Raw genomic sequence first — 15006 nt, 5'->3', positions numbered from 1 at the left:
ATCGTAACAAACACAATTAATGTTACCATCGACACCCGTTTGCGTGTATTTTGTTGAGAAATGCTCAAAACATAAACTTGATAACAAATCGTTTATGGCGGAAGTTGTGAATTGTCGATTAGTACAAAGCGAAAGAAAAGGTTACACTGCACAAATTGTTTTCACCGTAGTATCTGACGATCTGGTCTTATGGTAGCAGTTGAAATTGTATTGCGTATAACAGTGTAGTTTGAATTAGGACACATTCTTATTATTACTCTCGCTGCGATCGAATAAGTGGTAGAGTCCGTGCTTTTAGATACGGCATTGTAGAAACAATTATTGCGCTGTATACTAATTCAACTGAAAATCCGGAAAAAAATGGATGTAGTGTCGGGTGTTCTTACATGCCTAGAGATAAGGCTGTAGTATGGAAAACTTAATAAATATTTTCTTTTTTCATGCTATACAATTTAGTATTTAATTAATTAAAGGAATGAAATAAATATTAGCATAAACGTATATAGATGTATGTCTACTTATGTACATATTGTAAAGCTTGATACTGTGTGTGATTATGAAATAAATATTAAAATAAAAGTTCATAGATGTATGTCTCCAAGTGTACATATTGTAAAGCTTTGATAATGTGTGTAAATATTGAAATACATATTAAAATAAAAGTATATAGAACCCGTCCCTTGCAGTTGTCTATCCGTATGGTCGTTCGTTAGTGGGAGACAGTGGACTGAGAGAGACGTTTAAGAGAGCTGAGTGCTTGAGGCTGTCTGTATTAAATACTTTGTTGACTAAAGAGATGGGTGTTATGCGTAGGGAAGGTTGCGTTTTAAAGAATTGTTTTGTATGTGAGTGTGATCTTTGTCAGTGTTGTTCGAGGTGCTGTGCAAAATGCGAATGTGTTGGTGTGATAGGTGTTTGGGAGAGATTTTTCATTTGATTATTTTCACTGATTAAAATGTAATGATAAACAGACAAGAATAACAAGCGAATAATATATATATACTGGCATTTCCCCAGGAATTTGGTCAGGCACTGCGGCAGGTGGTTGGTGTCAAATTTTTTATATACTTTCTAAATGTTATAAATCAAAATCCACACTACTTTGGAGCTACCAAATCACAATATTTCTTTTAATATTTATGTATTTGTCCTCAGTTCATTTCATTCAAGTCATATATTATAATATTAAATAACAACGAAAATAAACAGAAAGCAAAATAATATTGTAAAACATTCTGTGACCCATGGAAAATCTTGCTTCCAACTACCGGTCGTTTATTAGATTGTATTCTGTCATGCACAAAGACTAAAGAAAAATGTGTTGCAGGTATATAGCGAATTTCGTAAATATGAAAGAAACTGTATATCTATTGGATCTGAATATATTAAATATTGGTACTGTTAAGCTATAGTCGCCGTTAAGAAAATAATGTGAACAAATTAAATGGTCGGGATCAATCAAATAAGACGTTTGATTCCAATTAATTGTATTTATAACTTAAATTACGCACAACCGCAACACACATCAGTTACGGTTTATTTTTGAAGCAAGTTCTTTATACTTTTTTATTTTCTGCAATAGTCGTAAACAATTAAAATATTTAAAAGATCGCTGTGACGTAGTTGATATGGTGTCCGCATAGCGATCGGGAGGTCACGGGTTCGAACCCACTGGGAGCGTTCCTTTGATCTCCCCCAAAAGACACCAAGTACTGGTTCTAGTCCCGGGAAACGGACTCGAGCGCGTTTATATAAGCATACGGCTTTCGATGCAATCGAGCTACATTAAATAGGTTTAAACTAATTAAAATAAAACAAACAAAAAATTTGAGCATATCTTTAATTGCTCTTACTCCACATGTACCGGTAATAATAGATTATTATCGGCCATTATTAGGGGAAAAACACCTTAATTGATCCCCATGAACGACCCGTTAATCGTTCATACGTGTTATCTAAGCGCCTTATGCACACACCACTGATAAGAGCGTGCATGTGTTGATCGAACATTTGCCGAACGCAGACAGCAAGCGCTTGTGAGAATTTCAAGTGCATGCATTTTAGCTCGCTGGGCTAAAATCGCCTGGGGAAATCATAATTCTTATAATCCATGCATTGCCCTTTTGTTATTTTCTATTTTGTATATGGCTAAAAGCAATTGTATGCTTTAGAGCTAATACATGTTGCTGCTGTACATGTTGTATTATAATTCCCCTACAGCAGACCTAAGGGTCGTCGTTCCATTTGTTTCTTCCAAAAGTCTGTTGTCTGACCGCTATTCATATACAATTAGCATAAGTATTAATTGAAATTTGAACAAATTATATATAAATTTTCTGTCCATTTAAAACTTTCTTAAAAAACATAAATTGAATGTTCGGAGAAAAGCATAGGTAAACCGTTTATAGGTACATGTTGTTGTAAACACACCGCGTGCGTTCCTTTATTTTTTCTTTTGGTTAATAAAAACTGTTCCACAAGTTGACATTCACATTAACGGCTGACGTGTTTGAAACTTTGATTAAAATCTTTCTTCTGCGAGCACACCATATCATGTAAGTTATCTTAATTTGCTCATTATAGATATATTGACGATCTATTTGTGTTAATTCATGCCAGAAAATAGTTTATGGTGCTAATTTTACCAATAAATCAGCGCCCGGAATCGAAGCGGTAAAATTGCTATGGTAAATCGTGAAACCAGTTGCAACTCCCAGGACCCGGAGGGTCAATAGCTGGGAGTTGGATCATTGCAACTAAGTTGAACGGCTGCATGTAACTCTATATATATAGTGTTAAAAGGGATCTTTTCACGTTTTGGTAAATTGACAAAATTGAAAAAAAGTTGTTTCAGATTCGCAAATTTTCGTGTTAGTTATGACATGTGTGAGGAAACATAAATATTGAATATTTACCATACTCTAATATAGCCATTTTATGAATATTTTGACGATTTGAAAACATGAAAATTATAAAGCGTTGCAACGCGAAACGACTGAATAATATGAAGAGTTCTGTTGTTGTCGTTCATCTTTGTGAAACTACGAAGTTTGCATATATTAAGTATAAAATACGTGTGTTAAATATACTTGGCAGGATGGCCGAGTAGTCTAATTGGTTTTTACTCCAGGACTCCAGGGGTTACTGGTTTGAGCCCTGCTGAGGTTTACTTTTTTATTTTTTTATATTTTATTCTTGATTATTACTGGAGCTTTTTAGATCAAATGTTTACATTTATCAATATAAAACATTTAATGACAAACTTCAAGACATGCCAAAATCTGTGAAAAGGCCCCTTTAACGTCACAAGTATTTTGCCCAGTGTTGCGTCAACATATTATTAAAATATCTCCTTATTAATTTCTATCATTTGTTATACAATATAAACATAACTAATTAATGTATTTATCTCTACGGTGTTATTACGTTACATGAAATAAGTCAAAACCTCTTAGCGAGCTCAATTAATATTTAATAGAAGAAACTTACAAAAGCCTTTAATAAAGATAATATTTGAATTAAATTATTAAAGGCACTTCCTATCAGAAGAACGCGGAGTTCGTAAAGACGGGTATAAAAAATAAGGAAATGAACTTTTAACTATTATGTTAATCAGCAATTAAACAACAAACGGTCCATATTAAAGGATTTCATGTGACTCGATGAACTGAACGGTTAGCCCAAAACCACGCCCAAAACAGATTGTCACACTATCAGTTGCCAGCCTTGCAACCTCAAGTTTACCTACGAAGGTCAGATCGGGATTCAAACCCGAAACCACCCGTGAGTCATCTAATGATGCATGCCTGGGTTGTTCTACCAATTAAGCTATCTGACCTTTTGAAAAATATATAGGTAAACTGCAATGCTGTATAATAGCATGATTACCTTGCTTAGATTTTTTTTTACAAAGAATTACATTTAATTGAAATTTTGTTAAGATTTAGAACACTATATTGTCAGTTCATAAGCTCAGATGAGGTAATGTTTGAAAAGCCCATAAAAGCTTCTGATTGTAAAATGGTGCTAATTTGCCGATTATGTAGTTTAGATAAAATCACCTAATTTTGCACAAATCTGTTAGAAATATATATGGTTCGAAAATCAACTGCGAAAAAGAGCAACAGAACAGTCCTTATAACTAAATAACTTCAATATTTTTATTATTTATTATCTAATCCATAAAGTGACCTATACTTCAATAATTATGTATACCTGAAGAGAAGATATATAGGTGAAAATTGCTTTAATGCACGAAACTATAAACACATTGTGCAGCAAACAAAGATTGGTATATACCAAGGACATATATATTAACTAAATAACTTCAATATTTTTATTAGTAATTATCTAATCCATAAAGTGACCTATACTTCAATAATTATGTATACCTGAAGAGAAGATATATAGGTGAAAATTGCTTTAATGCTCGAAACTATAAACACATTGTGCAGCAAACAAAGATTGGTATATACCAAGGACATATATATTAACTAGTATGTATATCATTGGCATTACCTCCTAAAAACACTAAACAATCAACTAGAACATACAATGTTAAAATTTAGAATAGCCAACTGTTGCTACCTTGTCAATTATAATTTTCAGGTGCACATCATCGTCACTGGCATCAGCAATTATTTCTCCATGTCGCATACTGTACTTAGATTACACAAGGACAAGGCAGCATATTTGTTTTATTTTCCTTTTTGAGCATTTAAAGTCAAAGTAATTTCAAATTACCATAATTTTGGAATTAATGCAAGGTAGGCCAGCGACAATTATGTCACCCACCAAAACAAATTTTATTTAATTCCATTGACATTACACTTTGACAATTTTACACTTGTAAGTATATATTTGTATAAGTTTCAAAATACTACGATTAAATTAATTTGTATATTCCTAACTACTGTTTAAAAGTCAATCTGGTTAGCGACTGTCACGTCACCCACCGTACTAAAGGTAGCGACTGTCACGTCACCCACCGTACTAAAGGTAGAGACTGTCACGTCACCCACCTCAAAGTTATTTATTATCTTATTTGAATTTATGTTTTACATATGGTTAATCACATTTGATGACATATTTTGATTGCTTGAATCAATAACATTTTTAAGTATCAATAAACATTGCACTATTGTAATAATTATCTAATTACTATTTTAGAATGTTCTTTACCAAAAAAGGTAAGCTCAGATGTCAATTACTGAATTAGGGCACTATCTCCCTCACTATGAGAAATTGTCAAAGGAAGCAATATTTGTTTGTATCATGCCATTTTGTGAGGCATAAAAATAAAGCTTAAGTTTTGTAATGTTTTCAATAGAAGAGAATAAATATCTAGAATATAACCAATGATGTTTAATTTTTGATGAGATAACAAAGTTTGGTCATGTTGGAATGATACTCAAATGTGATTTACCACCTTTAGATTTAAATGAAATGCATGACAAAAACAGTAAAAGAAACAGTTGCCATCTAGTGGTACATCTTGTACCAAATAGAGAACATTGTCTATTCATGAGTGTCAAATGAAATGTTGTCTTTTTGGTGAATGTCAAAGTATTTAAAAAATTCAACGATCGGACGTGTTTATTGAATAAAACGCATGTTGTATCAGTTTAGAAAGACAGTTTAAGCTTCAATTTCAATTCAAAATGTTGTTATCAAATAAAATTGATCTAATTTCTTTAAAAAGAAAGAATTGAGAATGGCACAACAATTTTGCTAGTGAAAGACAGACGACAGAATGACGTAACATCCTGGCATACATAGCCTCGATAGACTCCTCCCACCAGTTCATTTACTTTTTTTCTTGAGATAATACAATAAATTGGCATACTATTTATTTTTATCAAATAGGAAAAAAACAACGTGAAATGATGATTACAAAAACGAAAACAATGTTTTTTGTTAAAAACAAGGGAATTCCGGTGCTAAATTTGATGATGACGTCATCGAACGGGGAAGTCCCGGAATGAAGACAACTGTTTTACACGAAGAATGCTTATGCGTTATTTGAAATAAAGTCACAATAAATACAGAAAATAATTTTAGAATATTTAAAAGCCATAAATTTGATCATTTTTATCTATTTTATCAATATGATCAATCAGGAGCCGCCGGTTATTTACTTCGAAAATTTCCGGTTCCGGATTATGGCGAATATTGCACGCGCAGGTACCGAATTTTTCAAAACAATAACCTGCACAGCCAAATACTCGTATTACCGTATTGCTCGCCTCAAGCACGCATGCGGCGTGCTCTTCGAGCTCGCTATTAAAGTACATTGTAAAAGTTACTGAATAGGAGAACTGTTTCCGCTCGATTATTTCACGGCATGATACACAGTAAATCTTAAATTAATTGGTTAAATGTTGAAACCCTTGTTTCATGGCGTTGTCACATTTCTGATGTGTCTTTTTCCTATAAAATTTAAGCAAGTCTACCAAATCCAGTTTATGTGTGCAAATTATCATGCAGGAAATATGTAAATAATCGAGTTCTCAAATTTCTGCCTAGATAAATAAAATAGTATTCTCAAGATAATACGCAAGCAAACTCCACAAAGGAATGAGCAAATAAACTTTTGCATATATTATATATCGTACCGTGAATTGTTCTTTGAAAGATCTATAAATCGTTGTTCGAACATGCCATATATTGTCTTCTAACAATATATCTTCACAATAAATATCAAGTAAAACATTGAAACGCGTCCCACGTGTTGGTGCTTATTTGATAGTTGATGTTGGCTTTTACCGCCACGTTCGGTATTGGACAATATATTGAGGAAAATATCATACGATACAATACAAATTGTATCCTTAATGAATAAACCAAATGATTCACACTCTGGCCTCGTTCAATACGAACACTCAATATTAATGCAATAAGAAGCATGAGTCCATTTTCAACATGTAACGAATGAGACAAAAATAAAATTCTGGATCTCGTGCCAGGCCTTATGCAAAATATTCATATGAAGCGATAAACATAAGAGGTAAGAGGGGCCTTCTTGTAAGTATTGCAAATTGAAAATCAACATATCGCAAAATGATTTAGATACATTGCTTAGAATAAGTGCGTGCGTAACGGTGCGTTTTAGTTTTAGTTCCTGTCCTTGAGGGATTTCGATATTATGAGTTAAATGACTGATATGTCTATCGTATTTTCCCTATTTCGATAAACGTGTTGTTATCTGGCATCTAGGTTCTAAGATAGTCAACGAAATCAAAAAGGAATTATTAAGGGTGTGATGGTTTTTACTAGTGCACTTAAATATGTAGGTTAACTGATCCTGAACTTTACATATCGAATTTCGCTTCTTTCAATTGTTAAGAAAATATGGTCTGTCGTAAGCAATTATTTTTATATTAAATGTACACAATTTCAAATATTTTTATATTAAATGTATTCCTGAAGAATACAATATATTCAGCCAATGACAGCAATGTTTATATTGCCAAGAGAGTGGTCCTGCAGCAGAAAGCCCGAGAAAATGGACTGTCCAGCAAGTAAAGCGCCATCTAGCGCGTGGGCGTCCCAGTCTCGGACGCTGACCGTCTGGCCCCTCAGCAGGGACACGACGACGGTGTTCGAGGCGGAGTCCCAGGTGCTTCCTTCCGAACCGTGCACGTACATCGTGCTCAGTATCGAGTTATCCTGAAAACATGGCGTTCTAACGTTATTTTACGTAACAAATGCATAACAAAATTTAATTTGGATTGTAGCGTCGAGACATCCTGATCATGTATAACTTAACGCATAGGTTTTAGATGGAACTATGTATAAATCGTGTTGTGTGTTTTGGCATGTAGATGAAAGCGTTGTTAAAACATTCAGATACTTTTGCTAATCATTATTAAATCGTATTTTTGGAATACCGATGTTATAGTTATACTCAAAATGTAAATATTATACATTCATGGCGATCCTAGTGTCGAGGAATTTTGAATACCATACTTTACATTTGTTAATAATTTTAACATATGATTTTGCACTTGAAGAATAAAAACAAAGAATCCTATGTTAGTTTGAATATAGGTATGTTCATAACTTTTAAATCTGTTTTATAAAATGATGTCGGAATATGACAAAAAGAATGTAATTGCTATGGAACAATATATGCACGAAGCTTTGACTACTCGAAAGAAGTTTTTGATTGATATCTAATTGAATAAATGAATTAAAAGTGTTTCATGACAGTATAAGTACTTAATGAAGCATTTAATTTGAATAATTTAATTGCAAAAGTAATATGTTATATACATTGTATGCGTATGTCTTTGTGTTACATGTTCTGCTCGTTTATAATATATTATTAATTAACCTTTCTCTGTCACCTGACTTTTAAGGACGTTGAAGGATCAAAATGCGTCTATGTAGCTAATATTAGACCTTGCAGATGAAAAAATGCCCCGAAGCGTGCTTCTCAGATAAGACAGTTGCAGAGAACACATAGAGGCCATCCAAAGGGGCAGTGAACACCCCAGTGTTGCTGTGTAGTAAATAGTGATGCTTCTTACATACACTTGAATACATATTCACATATTTAATAAACACACACACACATATATATATATATATATATATATATAAATATATGGTATATATATATATATATACCAAAATACTTCGATTCGCTTCCACTCTACTCTTAATGATTTAAACCTTCAATTTCGGAAAGAGCCCAGATTCATCATTTTAATGTAAGTTAAAGGTTAAGAAATAGCTTTTAGCTGATAAAACAATCATCGACACGTATGAAACTTTATGATAAAAAAATCACATGTTATGAAAGAAATAGAAATATAGAACATCAAATATTTGGACCGTGCTCTAAAAGTATAGACTTATGCTATCGCTGACTGATTTAAATTAACGAAATAACATAATCAAATGGTCCTACCCATCATACGGTAACACGTGACTGGTGGAGTCAATGTTGGTAATGACGCTGTCGAAAACAACCACCTGTTCTTGACCAAATTGGACATCTTTGCTGACAGAGGCGAAGAACGCTACTTTGGGTCGCACTGAGGATGCCCTTCCTAAATGGCAGTCATTTGCGGTAAATTTCTTTAAATTAAATGATAAATAAAAAAGTTTCAGCCTGAACAGACTGTTTGATAGCAAAAGTTCGATTTTAGACCTCTATGTGTGACTCTGATCTTTGAGGTAGAAACACATGTTTTAAACACTAAATGCAGTGTTCTGATTGTTGTGATTAGTGGTAAGTTTAGAAGAAAAATTTCGACCTTTATCAACTAAGTGTAACCTTGACCCTTGAGGTGGGTAAACAAGCGGGGTAAACACTAAATTCACATTTTCCATTCTTCACCCAGCAGTAGAATAAGAATTTGTATAAATGTGTGCACTAGGGGTAATAAAGAATAATAGTTCTTTAACTGATAATGAATTAAGTCATTTGATTGGTTTCGGTAATGTTTAATATTAAATTTAGTTTTTAGTCAGTATGCAAAACCATTTCAGGTAGAAGCTGATATATTATAAGAATGAGTGTTCTTAGAAAATTTTAAGATATTAAATAACAACTTCAAAAACATTTGACAAGGTTTCGATATAATCACATAATGAAAATTGAACAACTGTCTGGCAGCTATGTTTTAAATGGTCTGGAGACATCTTTAAACCGAAATAATTATTAGAACGAATGTGATTTGCAGTTTTTATGATGATCGGTCAAACATTTTGAATGACAGAATATTTAAAAGTTTTAAAGCAAACAATATTAGCAACATTTTTCCCGCCCTCGCCGGTCACTTTTTTCAACTTAACTGAATTATGTTTAAAACCTAGGCAAATGTGTGTCGATACAATAAATGTACTGAGAAAGTTTCATGATTATTCGACAAATATGTTACGTATAGAACATTAACAAGGTTTTGCAATAACCAGATAAAGAAAACTATCCCGTTTTTCTTCGCGGACATGTTTGTACAGCGAATTAGAACTCCATTTAACTCGACCGAGAAATCATAAGAATATTTACAATCTTGTCGAGAAATGTCTTATAAATAATATATAACATAAACGGACTGCGCAAAATTAAGGAGAACTGGACAAAAACAGATATCTAGAGTGATCACAAAGTTTCATTTTAGCCATAGAAGGAAAAGTCCTCTGTACCAAGACAGCCATGGAGAGGAACCATTTTCGCACTAAGTCCAGATATCATAAGAACCATTGTTTAGAATATATTACCTATAGAATATTCAACATGTTCGCTGTAGCAATAACAAACAAAGTCACATGTTTCCTGTGATGTTTTAGGCGGACAGGAACTATGTTCGAATGCGGACGAGATATCATTAGACCACATGTTCTTTTTAAAACGAATATTCTTATTGGAACCAATTTTCGAATCAGTAAGCTTACAGATAATTGAATTTTGATGTTCACAAGCCTTTGCTTTTGTAAAGTTTTAATTTGACGTAGTCACCTAGGTTTTGACTCCAAGTGACTCAGTTTTACACGATAGTTCACAAAGTACATATTGACTGCGGACGACATACGACGAACGACGGACAGAAGGTGATTACTCTGTGCTGATGAAGAGTGGAAATAGTTCGTACTTTCATGACACATATTTTGAAGATTGTAACAATACAATCACGTTCCAGACCTGTCTTTTCCAGAAATACAATCTGTGAAAGGTTTTCATTTGTGATATGTATTGTTCGCAAAATAACTTGTTCAACATTGGATAACTGAGCTTGAGAATCATTGAGTAGCAAGAGACCCTTTCAATACGACAGTCTTTGAAATCAAATAAGATTGCGCATTTTTCTATTCTTTTAACCCGCACCAAGAATGCACTAGCGTTATGCGGCGTGACCACTACATCATGTTCCACCTTAAATATTTGAATGTGCCTACCTGATAATTGCTTGTTTACAGCCGTTTGCGTTGCATTCATCTCAGACTGGAGATGTTCTTGCGTTTTCTTAACAGACTCAAACCGTAGCTGAGTAATCGCCTTCTCCTTCTCAAAACCACGTCTAAACAGTTGCGTCTGCTTCTACAACTGCGACTTTGGTCAAGCGATTTTCAAGATCAACGAGCCTCTCCTCCAAGGTAGCCAGCTGTTGACTGCAGGGTCTAAAATCGTCAAACCGTTTCTCAAAAGAAGCCAACTGCTCAATCTGAGCGCTATGTTGCTGCATTTCGAATACGATGCCATCCAATCGTTTTGACAACAGCCGGATGCTCAGATTACACTGCCACTGTGTGTCAACAAAATGACCAAGGAAAACACATACATCGGTAAGTTCATATTTCTTAATCTCATGAATATTTTACACACAGACCATATAACGTATATGCGTCTCAACCGAAATAGGACGCTCGTTAAAACGGTGAAAGAATGTTGCGCTTGTTAATACTTGTTTGCGTTTCCTACTCATAAAACGGAATTCACTTGTTAACATAGTTCCCAATTAGGAGTTTTCAAGTACTTCTTATGAACTCGCATTGAATCAAATGTAAGTGATGTAAAACTACGCCGCATTATAGCCTGACGTTGAGAAAGCCGGTTTATATCAATTTCGTCTAGACTCGGATGTTTCTATTTCAAAAAGTCGTTGTTGGAAAACCTTATAACTGTGAAAAATAAATAACAAGTGTTGTTTACCTGAAAACACATTTAAGAGATAGCTCTTAAATAAATCCTTCTAATAGGTTTAAATTGTCTTGATGTTCAAATGTTGTCACACGAGTATGATGCAAGGTGGTTGTTGTGGTTATGGAGTTAAGATTAGATAATTTCAATATGTTACCCCGGTATGTCTTTTAGAAAATAGTGTCTTACTCTAAACGTTTAATCGTGTATTAAGTATTTTGAGATGAAAGTTAATAAGAAAATTTAGAAGCTCCCTAATAACGTGTGTACCAGCGATCACTTTATGGATTTCAATGGAGGCTAGGTTGAAAGCAATTTGTCGGCAGATGTCGCTTTTCAATTAGCCTGCTTGATTTTGTTTGTTGTTTAATACACTACTCTCAAGAAGAAAACTCGCAAAAAAGGGCTGTTCCGTAAAGTTTAGTTAACAATAAATAAATGCAATTCTTTATCAATGTGCTTAATGTAAATTTGATAACATTTGGGTTTATTCAACAATGTTGATACGACAAATACGCGCAATAAAATGAGGTCCTTTTGTTTATCTTGAGGGAGTCATTCGATGTTCAAGTGTTGTTGTTTTATGCCTTTTTCTTTTGTTTTCGTTTGAAATGAAGACAGAAAAAAATGATAAAATGATGGGATAGATTTAATACCAGGAACGTATTCAACACAGATAAGTAAATTAGCTGGACAAAAACAGAATCATTTGGAAAGACTCGTGGTTTTCTTAGCCTTGTAAAATAAGCGTATATGTATTCGCTTCTTTCAATTGTTCAGAAAATATGGTCTGTCGTAAGCAAATATTTTTATATTAAATGTTCACAATTTCATATATTTTTATATTAAATGTATTCCTGAAGAATACAACTTATTCAGCCAATGACAGCAATGTTGATATTGCCAAGAGAGTGGTCCTGCAGCAGAAAGCCCGAGAAAATGGACTGACCCGCATGGAAAGCGCCATCTAGCGCGTGGTCGGTCTCCCAGTTTCGGACGCTGACCGTCTGGCCCCTCAGCAGGGACACGACGACGGTGTTCGAGGCGGAGTCCCAGGTGCTGCCTGTCGCACCGTGCACGTAAATCGTGCTCAGCGTCGAATTATCCTGAAAACATGGCGTTCTAACGTTATCTTACTTAACAAATGCATAACAAAATTTAATTTGTATCGTAGCATCGAGACATCCTGATCATGTATAACTTAACGCATAGGTTTTGGATGTTACTATGTAAAAATATTGTTGTGTGTTTTGGCATGTAGATGAAAGCGCTATTAAAACATTCAGATACTTTTGCTAATCATTATTAAATCGTATTTTTGGAATACCGATGTTATAGTTATACTCAAAATCTAAATATTATACATTCATGGCGATCCTAGTGTCGAGTAATTGTGTATACCATACTTTACATTTGTTAACTACGTTTACATATGATTGTGCTTTTGAAGAATAAAAACAAAGAATCTTATGTTAAATTGAATAAAGGTGTGTTCATAACTTTTAAATCTGTTTTATACAATGATGTCGGAATAATTATGACAACAAGAATGAAATTGCTATGAAAGAATATATGCACGAAGCGTTGACTATTTAAGAAGTTTTTGAGTGATATCTAATTGAATAAATGAATTAAAAGTGTATCATGACAGTATTAGTACTTTATGAAGCATTTAATTTGAATAATTTAATTGCAAAAGTTATATGTTATATACATTGTATGCGTATGTCTTTGTGTTAAAGGTTCTGCTCGTTTATAATATATTATTAATTAACATTTCTCTGTCACCTGACTTTCAAGGACGTTGAAGGATCAAAATGCGTCTGTTTTGCTCATATTAAATAATAGCATTACCCTGTAGATGTGAAAATGCCCCGAAGCGTCCCTCTCAGATAAGACAGTTGCAGAGAACACATAGAGGCCATCCAAAGGGGCAGTGAACACCCCAGTGTTGCTGTGTAGTAAATAGTGATGCTTATTACATACACTTGAATACATATTCACATATTTCATAAACACACACACATATATATAAATATAAATATATGGTATATATATACCAAAATACTTCGATTCGCTTGCACTCTACTTTTAATGATTTAAACCTTCAATTTCGGAAAGAGCCCGGATGCATCATTTTAATGTAAGTTAAAGGTTAAGAAATAGCTATTAGCTGATAAAACAATCATCTACACGTATGAAACTTTATGATAAAAAAATCACATGTTATGAAAGAAATAGAAATATAGAACATCAAATAATGAAACAAATCAAAGTATAGACATATGCTATCGCTGACTGATTTAAATTAACGAAATAACATAGTCAAATGGTCCTACCCATCATACGGTAACACGTGACTGGTGGAGTCAATGTTGGTAATGACGCTGTTGAAAACAACCACCTGTCCGGGACCAAGTTGGACATCTTTGCTGACAGAGGCGAAGAACGCTACTTCGGGTCGCACCGAGGATGCCCTTCCCTTGCGAAGAAGAGTCTCTGATAGGATACATTCAGAATATAGCAATTGAAGAACTGGGAATTGTAGTCGTCCACGAACTTTAAAGGCACATCTTTGTAAATCAAGAGTTTGCATACGAATCTGGACACCAATTACAATGCATAGTTATGCAATCCTGTAACACATAACATGAAACCAATTCATTTTTTCGTTGAAGATTATTTGATTTTTGTTGTATAAAAAATCAATTTAAACGACTTTTAGGGCAATAAATGGCACATTTATTAATAGTATTAATAAAAACCAGCGTAACCATTTTTAGCCAGAAAAGCAACGCACTTATGTCAATGAAAGTTGTAATATCCATTTGAGATGATCACGTCCGTGTTAAGTGAAGTCCATGTTTAGATTGTACTTGCAAAACAGTCAGAATACATTTTATTCAGATGTTGAGTAATGGGAAAGTACTAGTGCTGTATCATACCTCGATAATCATTTATTTCGTTCACATTTGCATTGAGTTTAACCACCTGCGAAATAAGTTCTTCTTTTTCCTTCTGAAATCGGACAGCCATTCCCTTTAATTTCCCATTAAACGCTCTCGCCTGTCGATCCAATTTGGTATTCAACTCCCGAATCTCATTCTGTTGTTCGTTCCCTCTTTCCTCAAGTTCTGCTAAACGATCTCCAAGTCGGCGAAAGCCTTCTTCAAGATTCGTGTGTACATGTGTTAGAAATTGCAGAAAATATATCAGAAAATATAAACGGACTGCCATTTTTCCTGCGATGTCACAGTTTGTTGCCGACGAAATAGAACGCATAGACCTTGCTTCTTCATGAGTGCAGATAAGTAATAAGGCTATGGCGATAAGACTACACATAATCAAACATGCCGCCC

At 33.9% G+C, this 15006-nt stretch overlaps 1 protein-coding gene across 2 annotated transcripts; it reads right to left on the bottom strand.

Moving 5' to 3' along the window:
- Window positions 1-4313: 4313 nt before the first annotated feature.
- LOC127862541 (uncharacterized) lies at window positions 4314-14968 on the bottom strand. 2 transcript variants are annotated; one of them, XM_052401707.1, is made up of 4 exons: window positions 14593-14968; window positions 13987-14146; window positions 8404-8503; window positions 4314-7668 (listed from the first exon to the last, which is right to left on the bottom strand). In XM_052401707.1, exons 1-4 carry the CDS (start codon window positions 14927-14929, stop codon window positions 7441-7443), a joined length of 825 nt encoding a protein of 274 aa, XP_052257667.1. In that variant the 5' UTR covers window positions 14930-14968; the 3' UTR covers window positions 4314-7440. The 2 variants fall into 2 exon arrangements, with proteins under 2 accessions (XP_052257667.1, XP_052257666.1); XM_052401706.1 differs by lacking the exons at window positions 4314-7668; window positions 8404-8503 and adding exons at window positions 12279-12753; window positions 13502-13601 and having other exon boundaries at window positions 14593-14964.
- Between the last annotated feature and the right edge of the window lie 38 nt (window positions 14969-15006).

Source organism: Dreissena polymorpha, chromosome 16 (assembly GCF_020536995.1).
Source record: "Dreissena polymorpha isolate Duluth1 chromosome 16, UMN_Dpol_1.0, whole genome shotgun sequence".
NCBI lineage: Eukaryota > Metazoa > Mollusca > Bivalvia > Myida > Dreissenidae > Dreissena > Dreissena polymorpha.
This window is presented reverse-complemented; position numbering and strand designations above follow the sequence as displayed.

Excerpts from the sequence above, each read along its gene's own strand:
- LOC127862541 (XM_052401706.1), bottom strand. The coding sequence starts at position 14,929 with ATGCGTTCTATTTCGTCGGCAACAAACTGTGACATCGCAGGAAAAATG. Across the intron at positions 13,602-13,986 it reads CACGTGTTACCGTATGATGG|CAACACTGGGGTGTTCACTG; the intron begins GTAGGACCATTT and ends TTTACTACACAG. Across the intron at positions 12,754-13,501 it reads GGCATTTTCACATCTACAGG|GATAATTCGACGCTGAGCAC; the intron begins GTAATGCTATTA and ends CCATGTTTTCAG.